The sequence below is a fragment of the Ambystoma mexicanum genome, chromosome 1q (assembly GCF_040938575.1).
Source record: "Ambystoma mexicanum isolate Mex_15411 chromosome 1q, UKY_AmexF1_1, whole genome shotgun sequence".
Lineage (NCBI taxonomy): Eukaryota > Metazoa > Chordata > Amphibia > Caudata > Ambystomatidae > Ambystoma > Ambystoma mexicanum.
In genome coordinates, this window is record NC_090922.1 from 994,622,797 (window position 1) to 994,645,962 (window position 23,166).

General features: G+C 44.3%; 1 protein-coding gene across 1 annotated transcript in view; it reads right to left on the minus strand.

Moving 5' to 3' along the window:
- Positions 1 to 23,166, minus strand: part of DNAJB4 (DnaJ heat shock protein family (Hsp40) member B4) — a 358,470-nt gene that overhangs the window by 133,856 nt on the left and 201,448 nt on the right. The window contains exon 3 of the mRNA XM_069641647.1: positions 20,145 to 20,379. Coding sequence (XP_069497748.1) covers positions 20,149 to 20,379 — 231 coding nt within the window. The 3' untranslated portion in view covers positions 20,145 to 20,148. The remainder of the gene's footprint in view (positions 1 to 20,144; positions 20,380 to 23,166) is intronic.

The window sequence follows — 23,166 nt, forward strand, 5'->3', positions numbered from 1 at the left end:
TCCTCCGTCGAGCCTGGTTCTGGTTCCTCTGTCGGTGGTAAGGGCAATCTCGTCCTTATCTCTGAACATAAGGATTGTATTGCCAACAAAATGGCCGCCGAGTTGTCCTGCGGCTCTGTAGGCGACGGGAGCAATGGGTGACTAGGACCCTCGCCGGTGCCACCGTTGCTCTCGTCGTCACCTTTGTCGAGATCCCTCCCGTGGGAACGGGCCTCTTCGACGCCCTCATCGAGGCCCTCTAGGACTTCTACCAGCTCCTCCTCGGATGCTGTGTCCGTGTCCACAATGACCACCGCCCCCCCCTCTTTTTCCGCCGGGGTCTTCACGGGGGGCTTTTCGATGGGTCTGAAAGAGGCTTCCCTCCGCGGAGGCAGGGAGACTCTAGGCCTCGAGGACGCCTGCACTGGTGTAGCCTCCACAGGCTGCACCAGGGCCGCCGCGACTTCCTCGATAGAGGCTTGGCTGGGTGAATCAAGGCCTTTACCACCTTATGTGGGCCTGTGGCCTTCACCTTGAGGGGAGGGTCACCGCCTCGCTCCCCCTCGGCCGGATCCTTCGAGCTCGACCGGGGCCTCTCCAGAAGCTTCACCGGGTTCTCAGCCTTCCTCTTCCCTGAGCCAGAGCGTTGGCTCGTGGTTGATGGCGCTGGAGAGGATGCGCCCTGCCTGGCAGCCGAGGTGCCCGACCGTTCGGTGCTCCCGGTGCCTGCGGACTCGCGGTGCTTTGCCTTCTGTTGGGCCCCCGTCACCAGGGCGCCCTCAGAGGACTTAGAAGACCGCTCAGACTTCTTCTTCTTCTCACCTGACGGGCTCTTTCCTTCCAGCCAGTTGGAGAGACGAAGGTGTCGGCCCCTGATGGTCCGTTCCGACAAGTTCCTGCAAAACGCACAGTCCTTCTCCACGTGCGTTTTGTCCTCATGAAGGCAGTAGAGACATTTCGAGTGCTCGTCCTCCTTGAACACATTCTGCAGCTGGCATCCAGGGCAAACCCTGAACAACTTTCCGGGCGTCGAGCTTCCTTTCTCCAGGGCCAAGTTCGGGTAGGCCGCAGAAACTCCTGGACTCCTCCAAGAAGCATAACTCAACGAAATCTTCACCCTTGAGGGGCGTAGAAAAATCTGACACGGATCCCCGTTAATCGGATGTAGAGACGGTGGAGCTTGAGGCTCTATTTGACCGAAAAATGAGAAATTCTCTTTGAAAAAAGCACCAAAATGCAGCAAAAGCTCGAGAGCTAAACACGAGGAATCCCAACACTTGAGCGTGTGGTAAAAATCTGAGGATGGCTGCCAGAGGCAGGGCTTGGGGAGAGGGCAGTCATTGGCTGAGGGCAGTATGACCCAGAGACCAGTGATTGGTTACTACTGAGAAAGACGGATCAGAAACGAAACTGATACTGATTTTTTCTTTACTGAGGATTCCGGGCCTGACGACGGGGAATATTCATGAGCATGTGAATCCATGCCAGACCCCATGCTGGAGAAGGAGTTTTTCTCTAGTGTCGCCATACCAGTGATGTTTATCCTGAATCGGTCCTTTCAGGGGGGGAGGAATCCAGACTGCATAAAGCAGGCCTGGATCACCCCCTTACTAAAAAAGGAGGGGTTTGATCCTGTGGACACCCTCAACTACTGCCCAATAACTAAAGATCTGTTCCTGCTGAAAATCTTTGACAAGGTAGCTTGTCTATCTATTGTCCAGCAGTCAGTCCGGGTTTAGAAAAAACCACGGTACAGAAACAGCCTTAGTGGAGGTTAGATCTACCATCGCTGAAATAGTTGATCAAGGCAAACTGGCTATGCTACTGCTGTTAGATCTGTCCGCCGCCTTTGATCTTGTGGATCATGACAAGTTGGCGGACAGGCTAACTAAAGATGGTAAATGCACCAAACTTGCTGCTAATTGGTTCAGATCTTTCTTGGGTCATAGGTGAGCAAAAGCAGCTGTTGGGGACTGCAAGTCTAAGGAGATCCTCCTTTGCTGTGGTGTTCTGCAGGGGTCCAGTGTGTTACCTCATCTATACAACCTCTATTCCAAGCCTTTTTTTGACTTACTGGACAGCATGGGTGCAAAACACACAAATTATGCGGATGACAACCAGATTGTCCTGGAATTATCAGGCGACTATGAGGCAGACTCGCTTCTTATCATCAGGGTGTTTGACTCCATCAAAGATTGGATGGGAAAAATGTCTATGGCACTGAACAACAAAAAAACTGAGCTTTCTGATTGTGGGAAGCCCAGCTAAACTCCGGCTTTTAGGTTTACAATATGAGTCCTTTTCTATTGGAGGGGACAGAATTCAGGTGCCTAGCTAGGTTAAAACGCTGGGAGTGTTTTTTGACTGCCACCTTGATTTCAAGAAACATGTCTCCTATGAGACCTCCAACTGTACATACATGACCCAGCTTTTGTGGTGGATTAGGCCATATTTGTCGGAAGACAATAGAGCCTTGCTAGCTTCAGCAACCATTAATTCCAGTATCGACTATTGCAATTGCCTTCTGGTAGGTATCATATAGGCAAACGTCAAGAAATTGCAAGCTGCTCAGAACGCGGCCGTTAGAGCCACTTGTGGCATCAGACGGCGGGATCATGTCTTGGATGCCCGGAGAAAATTGCACTGGCTGCCGATACAGCAGAGGATTTGTTTCAAAGCATCCTGCATGGTCTATAAATGCTGTGCAGGGAATGCTCCCAGTTACATCAAATCCCGAATTAGCAGACCGCCGTGCAGGCGACCGTTGTGATGAAACAACAGAGACCTGTTAGGGAGAATTCTCATAAATGGTTGATTTCCCTTACCTAAAGAGTCCCCCAGCAGCTTTGCTGGATTTCTAGGATTTATTTTTCTCACCTGGTAAGAGTGTGAGCCTTTTTTCGCACTCTTACATGTTTTTTGCTATGTGTATTTCTACTGTTTGTGTGATCTTGGGCACTGGAGCCTCACCTACTCCATGTGCACCACTTTTTGTGTGTGTTACACAGCACCTTCAGTGCAGTGACACAGGGTTGTCTTTGAGACTTCCCCCTGACTCCATTTTTCTGGGGCTGACTACTGTCCCCCAGAAACAGGTAAAGTTCCCATTAACTTTATATAGTCACTTTAAACCCCAGACCCAGTACACCCCATCTTACATGGAGTACTGGAAAGGGTTAACTCTTATCCCTTTTTGTCTGTGCCTCTTGGAGCCTTGTTTCGCTCCCTTAACATTAAGACTTGGCTGGTGGCAGTGGTATCTACCCTAACTTTTCTGCCGCTTGACCAAATACATTTTATTTTGGTTCCGGCTGGGTTTATTCGCCATTTCTTTTTATTAAAGTCTTTCTCGTGTTTTTCTCGGTGCGCCAAACTGGGGATGACTCCTTTGTTCACTGTCTTTTTGCGGGCTTCTGCACAGAAGCCCTCCTTAAGGCGCCTGATAGTCTAGAGGAGCAGGATGTGAGGGAGGGATCTTCGGATCCCTGCCATGGGTTGCCTTAGTAACCCAAGTGGCACTCTTGTCTGATTGGGTAAGGTGACTGGCCTTGCCAGGCCAGCCACCCTGCTGTGTGATTGACAGCCAGGCTGTATGAATGGGGGAAAACTGCATAAAAAGCAGGTCTCTGGGACTGGAAGAGCAGAGTCGCCACTGGAATGAAAGAACCAACAAGGAACTGGAAGAAGAGGACCCCTGCCATGACTGAACCACCCAGTGAAGCTGTACTGCAGGTCCGAATCTTTGAATCCAACGACAGAGAAGATCCTCCAGGAAACTTCTTCCCTTGAGCTGGTGGGACCAACCAGTTCGCCCAAACTACAAGCCAGGACCCCTCCACTGGTCGAATTCGCTGTACAGAGCTACAGTGGGCCGGATAGCCAGGAAGGTCGGACCCTGCTTGGGTTTTAAGGAGCACACATTTTATTCGTTGTTTGGCGCTGCTGCTGGTTTCTTCCCTGGGTAGTGCAGGACCCACCAGTCTTCCTACTTCTGATCAGTCCGACAATCGCTTCAGGAACCATGAGCCTGCAGGAACTACCAGGAACATCTGCCTCAGCTACAGCCTCCTCTCCGTTTTAAGGTACTGTGCAAATCCGGTTGTGCGTTTCGCTCAGCCACAGTGAAAGTGTTTGAAATCTTTCTCCAACCCGAGGGCTTGTCCTTCTCTTTGAACTATCTTTTTTACCAACCAACCTCGTCCGAAATCTGTGCCACGAACTTTACCGCAAACTACACTGAACCTATTATCTTGAGCAAAAGACTTTTGAACCATTGACTATGGCCCTAAGCTTTTTTCTATCTGATTGTAACCTTGTAGTCTCTCACATGCCCTGATTACTTATCTGTTGGTTTGACCTAATTACTGCTAACTTTGTCTTTCCCTCCCTTTTAAATTGCTGTAGTGCCATTTTGCTCCCACTTCATTTTGTGAGCTTAACTTGTCTGGAATTTAAGGGAAGTGGTGTGGTGTATTTATGATTGTGATTTCTTAACTTGCTTAGAAAGGTGAACTATTATATAACTGATAAGTAAATACATATATATTCTTTTACTTAGAAACCTTGAGTCAGTGTTTTCCTGAATCATAGTAATTGCTGTCCTTTGTGTAACTATCTTGTACTGCTCACTTACTCTTGAGATAACTCTGGCTGCTCTGCTACTGCTACCAATAAAACTGTGTAGTACAGGCTTGTACCAAAGGTGAAATTGTACTGTCACTTTTAGTCTTAATTGTGTGTAGTGTTCCCAAATAGTACTGCATATAATTCTGCCTAACAAGACCTACTTGAGCAACCTTGCACCAAACTTAAAAGGTTTGGAGACCTGAGCCTTAAAGCATGGAGTTCAAGAGTCTGGAACAATCTACCTCTAGCAATTAGGCAATTACCCTCACTAGCACAGTTTAAAAAAGCACTCAAAACGTACTTATTTGATGGTGGTGGAATCTAATCTCATTTCCTGCCTGTACCTCACACCGACTCATTTCGTCTAGCCCTCACTGCATCTTTTTTCTGTTTTCTGTTTGTATAGTCTGTCGGCGCTCTGATGCCTGCGGGCGAGTTGGTGCTTTATAAAAATTCTATAGAATAGAACAGAAGAATGTAAAACGCCTTTGCCCATCTACTTAGGTATTTTAATCGATACAAAAACTCACAAGTGTAAACTTGTTGAAACCCTGCACGAGCTTGGATCAAGCAGATCATATGACCATGTTCTACACATCTCATCAGTACTTGGCAATGAAGTATGTCATTGCAATCACATGGAAAATGCTGTCAATCCTCTTGAGTTAAAAGGAGGGCTTTTCTTTACAAGTGCAGTCGGCAATATAGAGCACAATCCAAGCTCTACCACAGCTCATGACTCTTTCCATGGTACAAGAATATTAATATTTCAATATCCAGATGATAATTTTAAAGGGACTGATCAGACTATGACTTAAAATCCTTGTGCCGATAAAATGACTAAACAACCTCCTAAGTGCACCACCAGCGTGCCCCCTCCCTGTTCCTCCTATGCGAACTGATTGTCCTCTGCCAGAAGTAGAAGAGAACTTATTTGACTACCAAGTTATGCCGCAAGCTATGGTTAAAGAATGCACCTGGCTGAAGCATGAATCTACAAGGGAATCAAATTGGGCAGCACACCACACATGTCAACAAGAAGAAACTCCAACGGATTGTGAATTAACACTTTCATCCCTACTTCCTCTAGATCCACAGCATGCTATGCCAGTGGCTTATTTCCCCATTCAATGGATATTGTGAAGTCAGCAGTTAAAGGCCTTAATCCTGGACAGATTGCAATCATTATGTTTGGATGGAACAGGGTGAACTGGAGCACTTATTTGGGATGATATTACCACAGCTGGAAAAGCAGATTCATTTATAAAAGGTTCCCATGTGACTCGTACCCATAGGGCTCATTAAATCACAGACAGTAGTCTCTACTTCTGCAGCAGGCCTACAATGACTACAGCCAAGACATAGAGGCTAGCAGTCAAGGTAAGTCACTTGAAGATTGGTGTAAAGAAAGAAGTGACGTATGTACCCAATTTAGATTCTGGTACAACATTCTAAAACTATAACTCCTTTTGATGACTTTTGTAAGAGTGATACGAGAAAGAGATTTCCAGCTCTAGTTAGAGGCACTATCCAAGAGTTTTCCCTGGTTCTTTTCCTTGGACCATACTCATTATGAATGATGGATTCCTGTCCACTTAGGTGATATGGGTTCACTTAAAAAGCATCACCCAAACATCTATGCAGAATTCATGAAAGGAAAGTTTGGCACAAAAAAGTCCAACCATGAGTTCTCTGCTATTACCATTGATCAGTCACATGCACAAAATAACAAATCTGTCAAAGGTGATAGAGGGACTGTAGGCCTGACAGTATACCCAACAGCATTGCATCATTGAATGGTCTCTGGTCGGGAGATGGCCCACATAGTTGAAGAATGTAATTCTACAAAGACGAAGAGATGGGAAAAAGATAAGTGCCACCACAAGGCCAACAAGCATTCACAGATGGCTTTTGCAAAAGATATCAAGTCAATTACCATGCAATAGAAGATATGGGAAACCTATTTAGTGAAACTAGCTGTGATCTAATGATACGTAACAGCAGAAGTATAGTACATCCAGCAGTTGCAGCCACATCGCTAAATAGGTTTATTAATCAAAACAAATGTATCACAGATCCTATTTAGCTGAATAACCTCCATTTCTTCAGGCATCCTCCAGTTTGTGAAAAGTCAAGTAAACAGTTACAACTGGCATTGCTGAGGAATGGCTGCTTACTATTTTCAAGACTCTACATTGCATCACAGATACGCAATGGAGATCTGGATGATTTCTTTAGACACGAAAACCATGCTTATCCTCCAGCACTGTAAAAGTTAGGGAGTCTAAAAACCGTAGCAAAGTCTTTCTTTATTGATTTGCCTGGAAGAACTCACACTGGGGAAAAACACTACTTCCAAACCAACAGTCCAAATGACCATCCTTGACGGCACTGCAATTGTTAACATGATGCAACCAGAATTTGCGAAAACATTCGATGATTATGCCAGTACTGTGTTCATACCCTACATCAAATCTCAGCTTCAATATGTTACAATGCTATGTATCATCCGGGATGTGTACGGGTCTGATAGCTTGAAGAGTGACTAATAGTCACTCTTGAATAGCTTGAATTGTTCGAAAACTTGTTGAACCAAGAAAGGCACTTCCTAACAATTTGCAGGATGTCCTCTGGGTTAATGAAAATATGACTGAATTGTTCTCTTTCTTGACAAAAATCTTAACAGCTATTGACACGAACAAGCAGGTAAGTACCTGTTTTGCTTTTCGGTCACGTATAGGGACCTTAGACTCATGCACCCTATTACATAGACCCAAAAGTTATTGGACTCAGGATGGCAATGAACAACACTTAGATCAATAGTTGGAAGAAAAATGGCTCATTACAGGCCCTTTATTCACACACATTATACACACACACACACAACTAAAACATAACACATAGGCCCTCATTACGACCCTGGCGGATTTTTTCCGCCATCGGCGGACTTTTCCGCCATGGCGTAAAGTCCGTTTACGCCATGGCGGATGGCGGACTTACCGCCCCATTCCGAGGTCGGCGGGGCGGTAAGTCCCCATTGACCCATTTACCCTTCCCCATTCCCATTTCGGCCCCATAGGGCTCAATGGGAGTGGGGAAGGCGTTAATTACGCCACCGTACATTACGGTGGCGTAATTAACACCAAGGTCCCATAGCGCCATGGATTTTTACGCCCGCAAAAAGCGGGCGGAAAAGTGACCATGGCGCTATGGGAACTCGTAGTTGGCGGTAAGGGGTCGGCGCAGCTAACGCTGGCGCAAACCCCTTACCGCCAGGGTCGTAATGAGGGCCATAGTCAATTATAAATAAACATAAAACAAGAGCATTACCTTTAGTATGTTTGCAGAAGGAACCTTCATCTCGGCCACCACGACACTGCTTAGTACCAGAGCAGGTAGGCAGAGAGTTCACTTGTGCTAACAGAGTCTGGAGCAGAGCGTCCTGCCTCTCAGCGAGACTGCATCACCCGGGGTCCAACTCTCTCTGTTTTCTCTGTTTTCCATGAGGAATACCTCGTCTCTATATGCAGAGATCCCCGCCCCTTCATGGTTACCAGACTGCCCTTGGCAGACAGCAAGCATGGGGAGCAAAGAGTGGAAAATTCCAGCTAGAAGTGAAAAAACCCAGCTTCTCACCCTAGCATTTATTCCCAGCACCCCTTATCACTGCACCTGCATAGCTCCGATTCCTTTTTTGGCTCATCCTTCAGCAGACAATACAACTATGCTCCACAGTTAGCTCATCTGACATCATTATGTGACCTCGCAACCGTTGCAAATTCACATTTGCTTACTGAGCTCACGAAAGCGTAGGCTTTCATTGCGGTAATGGAAGTGAATGTCCAAAATGGCCGCACACCAGCGCCACCCCTTGGACAATCAACTGCCATAACCCAATGAACGAAAAGATGGTTCCCAGAATCTACAAAACATTCTCCATAAATTCAGAGAACATGAAATACAACAACTACAACTAATCAAAATAACAAAAACAACAAAAACTCAAATAAAAATAGAACGCAATGCCTCTGGAATACACGCAAAAAGCTGATCCCAGCAGCTCCTGTACTGGTCCTGAGTGGCTTGAGCAATTAGGTATTTCAACCGGCCAATATGTGTTTCAAAGGAACGGGAACGATCATCCAAGTCAAAACAACACATCCCTTCCACAGCATTGCAACCCAATTATGCTTAAAAAACAATTAGTCAATAGCAGCTCTATTCTGCAAAATAGCATTTCTAAATGTGTATGATCTAACAAGAGCTCTGTTAAAGCTTGATAAGTTTCATTAAGCCCTTTCACCACTAAACAGGCTAGTTTAATCAAAGATGAATATCTTCCAGCTGCCAAACCCCAAATGCCTATGAACAAAACAGCAAGCGCCAATACTTCACCTTCAGATAACAAATGCACATTAGAATCACAATCAGGTGACAAGGCGGTATAATGAATAGACCGTGCAGAGCGCCGAACAGCAGGCTGCAAAGGAAACATCATTAGGCTGAGACCGATGTTAAAGCACCGGGGCCCCCCGAAAAGTTAGCACAAATATATGAATATGTATAGTTTCCACAGGAGAATGACCACCCCGTAGGGAGTTTCACATAATTCAGGTGACTGGCAGTTAAAACAGTACAATTACAAAACATGTTATTGGATACATCAATACACACACTTGCTGGTCGAGCACATAAGCGCTTCTCAAAATCAGTTCTTCCTTGATCATTGTTCAAATCCAGTTGTTGACATTTACCAATATAGTTCGGATCACAAGTCATTTGATAACAAACATCAGCAGGAGCAATATTGTAAGTGATGATACGTGTCATGTTTCTCCACTTGCGGTCTGTGTCCGCACAGAACTTACAATATTCATAAATGGAAAAAGAACTCCGTACATCGGATTCCTCTACCAGAGAATCCTCCTGCAACAACCCAAAGAGATGTCGTGGGGCGGGCATTAGTACAGCCGCGAGGCACGTGGAAATCAGAATTACAGAGTCCTGTACATCCGCTAAGCAGAACTGTGAGATGTTTAACACCCGCCGAGCCTGAAAAACCCATATATTCTCGAGTTGCCGAATAGCCATGCTGCACAAAGGACATAGAAACTGCAGAAGGGGGTAAAGGCATCACGCTTACGCCTGGGTCGTTTTCTCAAGGCACCACGGTACACTGCAATTGATGCGTCATCCAGCGTAATGTTTGTAGCAATCTCGTGATCTTCCAGATCACTGATTCGGGGATCTGGATGATGACTAACCAGTTTGCTACAACCATTGCGCTGGATGATGCATCTATTGCGGCGTATCGTGGCGCCTTGAGAAAATGACGTGGGCATAATCGTGATGCCTTACCCTCCCGAAGACACTCCACACCTCTCCACATAGGCAACCAACACACTCAGGAACTAAAAAATCAGAATTCAAAAACAAGATATCAGTGGAGTACATCACTCACGCAAATAACATTTGTCAGCGGGAACATGAGTCCATTTCCTCTTCCCGGGTTCCATCACAACAACCACCTGATCCTCTCCTGCTGCAATTACATCCGCCAGGACAGGCGGACCATTAGGCTTTTCAACCCACACCTTAGCTCCCAGAACCAATTTATCTGATGAGCCAAAACCCCTATCACCACGAGTTGTTACTACAGTAGGAGGCTCTCCTTTCTTCACCATAGACAATTTCCCGGGTACAAGAATTAATTGCACCACCCTATCTCCCTTATGGATGGGCAACCCATCCTCTCCACTGTTAATGAGAATTACTTTTATTTCTCCTTGATAGTCTGCATCTACAATCCCTCCTAACACCTGAATACCTCTTAGTGCTAATCCAGATCTAGGGGCAATTAATCCCATATGGTCATACGGAATTTGTACTCCAATCTCGGTATTGATTACAACAATGCCCCTGGGTTCAAGTCAAATTTCTTCCGTTGCATGCAAATCCACCCCTACAGACTCAGGGGTGGCTTGATAAGGAGCTAAAGCCCCAGGAGACATGTCCCAGTACAATAAAGTTTCCACAACTCAGTTTGATTTGATTTGCAAGGCTGCCGTTAACATACGCATCAAAGGAGTCTCACCATTAGCAATTAATTGCCCTTGCTTCTTTAACAGCATATACCGCTAAATTCATCACACTTAGCAGGCCTCTCCTATCTTCCGTCAACTGCTTGACACTTGCTAGAGCCCTCATCTTAACAAAAATAGACTATTGTAATATCTTACTCCTAGGTACCTCTAAAAAAAATCTAACTAAACTCCAACTCCTACCTAACAAAGCCCTCAGAGCAGCCTTGGGCATTAAGAGAAAAGAACACATCATACAACATAGAAGAGAGGCACACTGGCTCCCAGTACAGGCTAGAATCCTACATAAAATACTCTCCATCACCCACAAATGCCTTTCTGACAGTGCCCCCACCTACCTCAACAGCTGCATAGCACGCAAAGCCACACCTAGATCTCTCAGATCCAACGCAAACATCCAACTGCACAGACCCCGCTTCACTGCTACAAGAGCAGGTAATGCCAGCTTCACCATTGCAGCCCCCCGCATCTGGAACTCTCTCCCACCCCATCTATCCAATGAAACCTCACTAACTAAGTTCAAAAAACAACTCAAAACCTGGTTGTTCGACAAGTACTAATATTCCTTAAATATATTTACCCTAGGCGGTAAATCCCGAGCAACACTAGATCACTACCATATAATATGATAGACTTTACTCACATTTGCCTGTCTTACTGCTGCAATCTAAATTGTATTTAACCCGGATTCCATAACGAAGATATATGTATACTGCTGCAACTTATAATGTATGTAACCTGGATTTGCTAACTAAGATTACGCCGTGATACCCAAGGGTTTGGGCGTACAACCAAATGCAATAAATAAATAAATAAATAAATACTCAGAATTTGCACCAAATCCAACACACGCTCATTACATCCTTTTAGGGTGTCTTCACAAGTCTTGCGCAACTGCTCGTTCAATAATCCATTCATTCTCTCAATTAACCTCAAAACCTCAGGGTGATATGGGACATGAAAGATCCACTCAACACACTTTTCCTGAGAATAGTATTGAATCAACTTCCCCTTGAAATGTGATCCATTGTCACTCTGAATCTATAAGGGTATTTCATAATACACACCCACTTGATCCAACAATTTAATCGTATTCAATTGCGTGGCTCTTTTGCATGGAAACACCATCAGGTAACCAGAATACGTGTCCTCAATTGTATGCGCATATTGACATCCCAGGCTAATGGGCATTGAACCGATATATAATCGATCTGCTAAATCTGTCCGGGCAATTTACCCCATTATAATGAGCCTTGAATTACATGCGCAATAGATCTCTGCTTCTGATGTTGACACACAGGGCATTGTAAAATCACTGTTTTCACGATCTCTAATGGAAGGCTAATTCCCCTATCTTGTACCCACCTGTAGTAGACTTTTCTCCGAGATGCCCACTTTTATGGTGGGCCCACTTAGCAATCCTCTCCAGATCATATTCCTCAGACCTTGTGTCCATGACAGAAATGAACCTTCGTTTCAATGAATCTGTTGCACAATGGGCGTCTACATGATAAACAGTTACTGCGGTATGCATCAACATTTCAGCAATATCCTGCCACAGTTCCTTTCCCCATACTTCTTTGGCATGAGTCGTCATCCACTCCATGTAGGCAGCCAAACAGTCAGACCATTCGCAACAGACCATGAGTCCGTATAGACATAGCAACAACCAGGCGTCTCTTATTTCAAAGCCTGATACATGACATATACTTCTGCGAATTGGCTACTTTTCCCTTTTCCAGAGGTGGTTAACACTTTCTTCAATTTAGGATTATATGCCACTGCTTTCCAGTGTTGCTCAGTCCCCACATGTTTGGCTGAACCATCAGTAAACCAGGCATGTTCAACTTGTTCACTCGTTATTTCTCCATACGGGATTCCCCATTTTACCGGAGACTCACCGATTTCAATACTCTCTGTGTGCTTCAGATCTACTAACTGAACCCCTGCCACTTGCTCATGTAATTTCGCTACTCCACCTTTCCCTGTCTTGGCACAATCTCGAATGTACCATTTCCATTTGATGATACTGGCATCTTGTGCATGCCCTGTCTGATGTGTCTTAGGGGAGCTCAGTACCCACTGCATGATCGGAATATCCAGTCGGATCAATACATCATCACCCACTGTCATTTGTTCGATATCCACAAGTGCCCAATAGCAGGCTAACAGCTGCTTTTCAAAGGGAGTGTATCGATCACCAGCATCTGGCAGCTTGCAACTCCAGAATCCTAAAGGCACCCGCTTCCTGTCCTGTTTTTGCAACAAACTCCAGTTGGCATAATTATCCTGTACTGACACATTCAACTCCACCTCCTCTGTCCGTAATGGCCATAAATCAAGCACTCTCTGTATGGTATCTTTCGCTAGCTGGAACACTTTCTCTTGATCCTCACCCCATTCAGAATGGAATTTCTTGCGTGTCACTCTGTAAAGAGGCACCAGAATCGGCCCCAAATGTGGAATATGCTGTCTCCAAAATCCAAACAACCCAATAAACTGCTGCCCTTGTTTCTTGTTCATCGGGGTGGAAAACTCAAGCATCTTTTGCTTAGCCTTTGGCACCATTTTCCGATGCCCATTATGCCACTGAATCCCCAGAAAAATCACAGTCTCTGCTGACCCATGGGTTTGGTCTCATTAATTTCCAATCCTTCCTTTTGTAATCCTTCGATGATAAGATAAAGGTGCAGTCGCATGCTGTGCTCATCTTTTCCCTGTATCAATATGTCATCATTGTAATGCACAATTTACACATCTGGCTTGCACAGAATTTTGTCCAAATGTTTTGCCACCAGCCGGTGAGAGATGGTCCGGACTATGCATGTATCCCATTGAAAGACGTTGGAACATGTACTGCCTCCCATTGTAGGAAAATGTAAACCGCTCCTGACATTCTTCGGCAATCGCTACGGTGACAAAGGCATTGGCCAAATCTAACACTTCACACCAAGTTCCCTCAAACTTCTGCACATTTTCAGTCAGAGTGGCTACATCAAGGACTGCAGGTATTAACAGAGGAATGTACTTGTTCAACTCACAGTAATCTACAGTCATTCGGTAACTTCCCGCCGGCTTCTTAACAGGCCAGACCAGATTGTTCCAAACCGTGGTTATGGGGCGCAATACGCCGGCTTCAACATATCCTTTAATAGTGTCTGAAATCTCTTTCTGCCCCCTGGGAATACAATATTGTTTCATAGATAATTGTTTTGTAGCTAACGGAACCTGCACAGGGGGCATCTTCAATTTCCCTACGATAACGTGGGTACAGGTCAAAGCAATTTTTACGTTGGGTGAATAGTATCAGTCTACGCACTCTGCCCATGATTTAGTTAATGCATTTCCTTTCTGTTGGTCCGTATCATTTGTAACTGACTTATCCACATTTAGTTCGGGGTCAGTGGCTGCATGGCTCAATAGGGGCCGATTTTTACCAATCGGTCATAGTGTTAAGAAACGTGGGGTTTGGTTCCTATGAGAGCCTTTGTGCTTTGTCGTTCTGATGTCCCCACAAGTTTCCAAATTGTATAATAATTGTGAGGTACTCACTTGTTAGTGTTGTTTATACAGGTTATACACTTTGTTAGATATATTCTTCATTCAAATCATCAACACAAGTTAATTCGCTTATTGTTGGTTCTGTTTTGATCCACATTCATCAGTATGTTACAGATTATTTCATTCAGTGCATTCTTTTGTGACTTTAGTGGTGACCTTTTTAGTGATAGGTGCGTTATTCCTAATATAGAGCACTCGTGACAGTGTGAATTGTGTTGTTTTTTTACAAAAAAACATTTGTGCCAGCATTTCTTTGCACGTGTTGTTTCGTCCTTTGTTGGGCTTTCTCGAGGCACATTCTTTACTTCGTGTTGCGTGTCACTTTTTGTATTACGCTTCATATTTTGGTGTAAACATTTCAAGTTAGTGTCACAAGTTTATTCAGTTTATCCACGCAGATATATACATAAGGTTATTTGATTTTCTCATTGTTCTTTCTTTGCGAGTGAAGAAACTTCAGTAGGTCTGAGGAGTGAAGAGTAGGAGAGGTTTGGGTTAGTCTATGCTGCCTGTGCACTGGAGATTGTGTCTATCAAACGTATCTTATGGAGTTGTAAGCATGCTAGCTTACCTTGGTTTCAGGCGTTGAAACTGGTTTATGGTCGAGGTTCTGCGATTGCTTAGGAAGTTTCCTTCAATTATTCTGGTCAAATTTGGTATTCAGTTGCTTTTATAAAGCCCTGGAGTTAGGGAAAGAATTGGTGTCTTAATTCCATAAATTAGGTGGGCTGAACAAGTAAATTTCCCTCCCACTGGGAACTTACCCGTATAATGATTTGTGAAACTTAGACGTGCAGTGGTTTGTGGTGATATAGACTATGATAGGTGTATATCCAGTGTTTCCTGTGCTCTTATTACCGGTGAATGAAGGCTTCCTCGTTACCTTGTTGCTGAGCTGTGATATGAAGACTTTGCATTAAGTTCATTGATGCAATGCCATTTGATAGTGCATACTTATGCTGCATTATTTGCTCTGTGCTCTCAGGTACGGATCTTTATGAAAAACATTTGGTCTTCTTGTGACAAATTGAATTACTGACATTCTATGCAATAGTATCAATACGTGCTGTGAGCGGGAGTAAGTCCCTTACCTGTTGGTAGCCACAAGCACCCCAATAGCACTAAGCCAACTATAGAATCACCTCACCAAGAGCAACATGGCACGTGCAATCTGATGCACCATTTACACATCTGAGCCCTAACCAAGGCTATCAGATGCAACCTTAACCATCGGAGCACACAGATAGAAACTATTGCATAGAATGTCAGTAATGCAATTCGTCACAAGAAGACAAAACGTTTTTCATAAAGATCCATACCTATGGATCTTGATAATCAAACCCTCCAAAAAGGATCCAGGTATTGGAAAAAAAACTAACACTTGATAAGTATCCCTTTTCATATCGGTTTTGGTCTGGACCGCAGGGGTCTCTTTTCACCCCAAGCCTGTGATAATAAAATGTTGTCCATTAAACCTTGAAGGATTCCCATTTATCAATGAGGCCACCGCCCGGGTATCAATTAAGGCGCGGACCTCTTGTATATTTTCTGATTGACAAAATAACTTCATATTCACATGAGGCCGTCTGTCTGCCTTAATTCAGGCAGTTGTCACTGGACTTTGACCACAATCCTATTCGTACTTTGAATGAGTGTATTTGGATTCCATTTCCACCATCGCACTCACCATTTTCCTCAAATCCACATAAGTCAGCCAGTATTGTGGGGACGTACCCGGGGACTCTTTGTCCACCTCCTCCGCGGGCGGCGTGGAAGGGACCTGATCCCTACTGGGTATATGTAAATCCTGCCGTTTCACTTGCATGTACCGCTCCTTACCTTCCAGCCCTTGCTTCTTAAATAACTGATACATATCCCGTGTCTCAATCCCATCAATGTCTTCCCGTGGCACCCCATCTTTTAGTCGCGCTAAACACATATCCTTCCTGGATACACAAGCGTCTCGGCTGTCAAACCTCTTCCCGGGGGTCCGTCATTCACTTCGCTCCACTCTCTCTCATTCTCTGGTCTTTCTTCAGCCTTTTCCCATTCCGCCAGGCATGCCAACTGCCTGATTGCATCCACTACCTCATCTGTCATTCTACCGTTTATTCCCACCAACAGGGTCATAATGACATTCTTATATGCTGGTGAAGCCGTTCGAATGCTAGCTGAGACTGATAACGCTACCACATGTTGGGGGGTATCTAAATGAATCGCTTCTTTCATGGCATGTTCCCTCACTCTTTGAATGGCCTCTCTCAAGGTGTGCCACTTCTTCTCCCCGCTAGGCCAGTCTGAGGCCAATCGGGTACTTGCAGTTACATCCTTGAGCCGCTAGCTGTAATAAAGACATTTGAATCTCTCCCGTCTCTCCCGTCATCCTCACGGGGAAGACCTACACGTAACATTTCCAGGATATGTGTTTCCTGCGACAATGGCAGAAACCTGGCGGCGGCTGTGGCATCTACCCAGAGACCTGCTGCCCCAACCTCTTGCTAAGAATAATCCTCAAGCGCTGTCAAATTCACCAACCCCACTCTGGGATTATTTGGATTGGGACCAGCCTGCCTGCGCATCACTGGATTAGCTGTTACCTCCTTCTAACCAGACTCGCCTGGACGATACCTCCTGCTCTGAACCACTCTCTATACTAGTACTGTCAAATACATCTCCATCCCATTGGTCGGGGTCCCAATCAACCCCTGCAGAAGCAATCACGGTTGCTACCTTGCGGGATTTCACCCTCCCTCTTCTCTTTCAATATGTGTATCAAGCAATCCTTACAGCAGCTCGCTCGGCTACCGCTTGATATTTATCCACTTTATCATGATACAATTTCATTTGGAGCTGCTGCATTAATGCAATCTGTTTCTCAGCTGCCAGCTCCTTTTCTAATCTCAAAACACTCGCCTGCAATTCCACATTCTGTTGATGCACCTTTCGGAATGCATGTAACAGAATCCAGCCTCTTCTACCTAGAGCCGAACCCTCTTTCCCTTTTTCCACAGGCACCTGTTGCAGACAACCCATCACTTCGGCCGGACTCGCCTCTCCTATATTTGTATCCCAGGTCTCACTCAGACCTGCACCACATGCCCAGGGTTGTGCCACTTCGTCATGCAGACCTTTGGTCCACCCTGGTATTGTCACTCCAGGACAGTCTCCACCTGCAGAGCTTCTTTTTCTCCTAAATAGGGAACTCATGTTATCAAATAATGTTTCAAGTCCCTATCATCAATACCTCACAACACACCCACTTTTCTCTTCAAACATCCACAATACATTGGCTCTCTGAGTCCAACACTTCAAATGTATTAGATTGGTAGGGTTCTTTGGCATCAATGTCAGCACAAATACCCTGCTCACAGCGCCAAATGTTTTGCTTTTCGGCCACGTATAGGGACCTTAGACTCACGCACCCTATTAAAGGGACCCAAAAGTTCTTGGACTCAGGGAGGCAATGAACCACACTTAGACCAATAGCTGGAAGAAAAATGGCTTGTTACAGACCCTTTATTCACACATGTCATACACACACACAACTAAAACATAACATGTAGGTGATTATACATAAACATAAAAATGAGCATTACCATTAGTATGGTTGCAGAAGAAACCTTCATCTCGGCCACCATGACACTGCTTAGTCCCAGAGTAGGTAGGCAGAGAGATCACTTGTGTTAAGGGGGGCTGGAGCGGAGCGTCATCCCTCTCAGTGAGACTGAATCATCTGGGGGTCCAACCCTCACTGTTTTCCATGAGGAATACCTCTTCTCTTTATGGGGAGATCCCCACCCCTTCATGGTTACAAGACTGCCTTCGGCAAAAGGGCAGATAGCAATCATGGGGAGCAAAAAGTGGAAAATTACAGTTAGAAGTGGAAAAACCCAGCTTCTCTCCCTAGCATTCGTTCCCAGCACACCTTATCACTGCTCCTGCATAGTTCCGACTCCCTTTTTGACTCGTCCTTCAGCAGACAATACAACAACTATCCTACACAGTTAGCTTATCTGCCATCATTATGTGACCTCGCAACCGTTGCAAATTCACATTTGCTTACTGAACCGACAAAAACGTAGGCTTTCATTGCAGTAATGGAAGTGAATGTCCAAAATGGCAGCACACCCGCGCCATGTTCTTTTAGTTCATTTTCGCACATGCACTGCAGTACCACACATAGTAACAATGTTCTTTCTATAAAACATCAAGATATCTAGGGACTGGCTCCATGCCCACACAAAGAAGCTGACACTCGCATCCTACTCCATTTATGTGATGCTGTGCAGCAATCATATAATAAAGCCAAAACAGCATTGTGGATACCAACGTAGTAGTTCTCGCAATCACATCTGCACAACGTCTGAACATTGAAGAACTATGGGTTGCATTTAGAATTGGGAAGAACTTCTGGTTCTTTGCTGCTCATGAGTTAGCAAGAGCTTTGGGTCCTGATCGTTGTACTGCCTTACTGATGTTTCACGCAATAACTGGGTGTGACACTGTGTCCTTTCTTGGAAGAAACGTCAAGAGGACTGTATGGGACACCTGGAATGCATACAGAGATGTCACCTCAGCTTTTTGTGGATTGGCTGACAGGCCTAGTCAGCAGGCAGTAGAAGAAATGCTGAAGCCATTAGAGAGATTTGTAATTTTGCTATATGACCGTAATAGCAGCAATGGACATGTTAATGAGGCAAGAAAACACCTATTTACGAAGAAAGATAGAACAATTGTCAATCTGCCGCCCATGCAAGATCCGTTCATTCAGCGTACAAAAAGAGATGTCTACCAGGTTGTTTACTGCTGGACCCAAACGATGGTTGCAACACCACAGCTTCAATCGCCAAGTGATTGGGGGTGGAAGAAGAAGGATCTAGGTGTATGAGAAATATCTTGGCCAACCCTACCAGAAGCTACGCAAGCTTGCAGGGAACTCTTATGATGTGGCTGCAAGAAAGGATGCACACTACACTGCATGTGTAGGAAGGCTGCCCCACAGTGTGCCGCTCATTGAACTGATTGAAATAAGGGGGCAGGGGTTATTACCAATAATCTGTTTGGGGAATAGTATCAATATTAATTCACTAATGAAAAATAACATATACATCAGTAATATAAGACACTGTATTAGTATTACATAAACATCAATCAAAAATTGTTAATGCTTTTGTTTTTCTTCCCCTGACTAATTCAATGAATTTGTATACTCTGATATAAATTATGAACAAAACATTAATATTTACTATTACGCTTCATTTATACTTCTAAGGTGTACAATAGGCATCACATGACCACAAATAAATGATTGAACAATGAATATCTACAAAAATTAAGAATATAAATGACAACTAGTTGGCGTTTTTTAAAAAGGGCTGCCAACTTTGTTATATGTAATATCGTAGATGGTCTTGTAGCCAAAAATATTTATATGGGTGTGGTCTAAAAGTGTGCAAAAACTCTGCTTCTATCATCAAAGGCACACTTGTTTCACCTATATGCAGTACTATAGCGGTTTGGCCTGGATTCCCTTTTGGAATAATAATGGGCTGATTTGCTTATGGTTTCTCACATTCTGTAAAGTCTAGCAGCTATAGAATGCTTCACAAAAAATAATAGTCCCATTAGGTCATAGATGCTGCTTATAGAATTTCTGGTGCACTTTATGAATTCAAACTGAGAGATAGTAATCAATTTGGACATTTTTGTGAACTCAAATTCTCTTGATGGATGGCCCAGAAACAAAGCATCATCAAGAACCATATTGTAGTGTAGTTGTCATCTCATGTTATGGATTTAAAAATAAAGAAAAAGGAATGTTTCAAATTATTTTACATTCACTAGACTTAGATAAATATTTTATAACAATAACATTACCTTATTAACCAGGAAGATGTTTCTTCAGTATTTCCTTTGACGTTGAAGGTATGCTCTCTGGGAAAGCCACGTCGAATTCTATAAGCAAATCACCCCTTTGGTCAGGGTTTTTGGGAAATGGTAGACCGTAGCCCAAAAGTCGTCTTATCATTCCAGGTTTCACCACCTCGTTTATCGTCATAGATATATTTCTTTCTTCCAAGGTAGGTACACTGACTGAGCAGCCACACAATGCCTAGAATATATTACATAAACAGATCACTGTTCAAACATTGCAGTATTTTCTGTCTCTACATTAATAAATACAAGGTTGAATTTTAACCTGTTATTTTAATACTTGCACATAATTATATAGCATTTATTGAAAGGGTGTGCACTGATCGACTGCAAGGGCTGACCCTTTAAACATGTTAACTATTAATGGGTCAAATGATTGAAAGTGTTTTATCTTGCACATTTGCAGGGGGAACATAGTTCAAATCATACAATGCAATCTTTATCTGTAAACTATCTCAGAGGTATGAGGACCAGGGGAACCTTCATTTTCTGCCTTCCTAAATGGAGTGCCTCCATTCATCAATTAGGCTTTCCTGCAGTCCCTGGGTCGAACTTAGATGGTGCCATGTTTACGCATGCATGGCCCTCATTATAGGAATGTTGGTTAATCGGCAAAGGGTCTCCAAACATTCTGATACATCCATGGCCACTTAACCTTTCATCTGAGGTTTCAATTTATAGTCTTGGGAATATTCTGGACTCCTTCCAGCTTCACTTGGTGGATGAAATCAAAGAGAGGAAGCTCAGTCTCCATCAGCAATCAGCTGAATGTTATGCAAACAATTATGATTCACAGCCGGCGAAGGGCGCCCAGCCAATCAGGTGGCTGGAAATAGGGGCGAGAACACACAGTGTACCACCTGCATTCTCTAGCCAGTCATGGCGCTTCCCCAGGTTACGCCATCTTGATTGTGGGGAGGAACAGGGAGCCTCTCTGTGTGTTGCTTGCGGCATGATTTCCCTAAACTGGTTTCTATCTAGTGTGAGAAACCTGAGGGTATCCTCACTCTTACTCCCACTGGAGTGTCTTCTCTGGTGGCCAGGGAAAGGCCATTGCTTTTGGATCCTGACCTTGGGGATGGAGAAGCAAAGGTGTATCACCTGGGTGGAGGGTCTTTTGGGATTGGGAAAGGGTACCCACAGGCGAGACATGGTATCCCCCTTTCCCTACTGAGAACCAACCTAACCCTCCCCCGGCAACTGTAAAACAACTCCCCTCAATGTTCCTCATGCAACCTACTAGAGTACTGGGATGAGATAGAGGCGACTAGGAGGAGTGAACACCAGTAGACCATTTCATCACCACTCTAGTACTGCGACAAGGAAGATCCCTGCAGAGTACAATAAAGGTCAGGCATGTCCCTCTAATTGTTGTCAGGCAATGCTAATTGGAAACTCACACCTGCAACGTATGAAATGGTTGCAGGTGTATAAGAAGGGAGGAAACCAGCAACACGCAGACCAACAGGGAGGCCTGTGTGGGAGAGTCCAGCACGGAGTCCTGTTAATCAGGAGGTAGTCGTGGTAGGTCCTGCAGGGGAGCCAAAAGTGCCAATTTGAAAGCAACATACGAAATAAGAGAACAATTGAGGAATTTTTGCAAAAGAGCATGACAGAAAGGCGGGAAAGAAATAAAACCACCTCATAGTGAACTTTATACATGAATGCAGAACAGCAAGGCCAAAGAGTGCCAGAGGATATGTGACATATTGTGCCAAAGCAAGAAGCTAACAGGATGAGCCAAGTGAGTGTGAAGAGCCTAGGGTTCCTGGTTGCGCAACCTGTAATGGGTGGACCGTGTGGTCTGGCTACCGCACCTAGACCAGGGAACCCTCAATTGTGAAAGCCAAAGTTATTGTTGAAGTAAACCCACAAGGAGCAATTTAAGTGAACTGTGAACTCAATCCAGAAGGAGTGTCCAGTTGATCTGGAGTTGTTTTGTACATTGAAAGACTGAAACCAAGCATACGTTGGCAACTTGAAGTCTTGGGGAAGGGAACCTTGAGACTTGATAAACTTAAATGCTATCTTGAGGACAGAGCCTCAAGACCCTTTTCTTTGCAACTGTGTTACCTTGATCTTGGGGAAGGGAACCCCGAGAATTGTGTGGAACTGTGTAGCCTTGAACTTGGGGAAGGGCGCACCAAGGATGTGAGGAACTCTTTTGGACTTGAGAAAGGTAATCTTGAGACTTTTGTGGAACTTTCTTGAACTTGGGCAAGGGGAGCTGAAAAGGAATCAAGGTATTGTTGCCATCCATACACATTGTGTAGCGTTGGTTGTGAGGGCAAGGATATGTTTTGGACACAGACAGACTTTTAAGTGTAACTTTCTGAATCAGACTTTCTTTAGTTTCATTCCGGTAGGGAAAACCCAATTTACCATAGGTCAAGTTAAACCTTCAACCATCCTGACATTTGTGTTAATAAACCATTTTCTTTTGAACTTTGAATCTGTTGTCTGTATCTTGGGGCCTTCACAATAGGCACTTAGTTCTTTAGAAATGACCCAGCTTCATAGCTTTCCGATACTGTTGATGTAAGTCATTTCATCAAACTGTTCTTGCACATATCCTTCTCTGCCATTGCAGAAACATGTTTAGAAGGTCCTAGATCCAATGTCTACAGGATTTTGGCATGCTATTATTCTATTCATGTGCTACCTCGGATACTGCCTGTTATACACTACTGGGTACTGGCATGATTAAATAATATATAACTATTCTACAATTGCAATTTATTTTGTCTGTAATTGTGAGAACTGTAGTGAACTATGGGATGTGGGCAAGCTGGAGGGACTCTAAACTGAGGAGAATTCCTTTCTCTCCCGACTTGTGCCACCAACTAAGGCATCACTCATTACACATCTCGAAACAGGACTTTGCCACATTTCTGATAAGCTAAAACATATTCTATTATGATTCTCTTTGTGGAGGAGCCGAGAAGAAAATATAACCAAAGTTTTG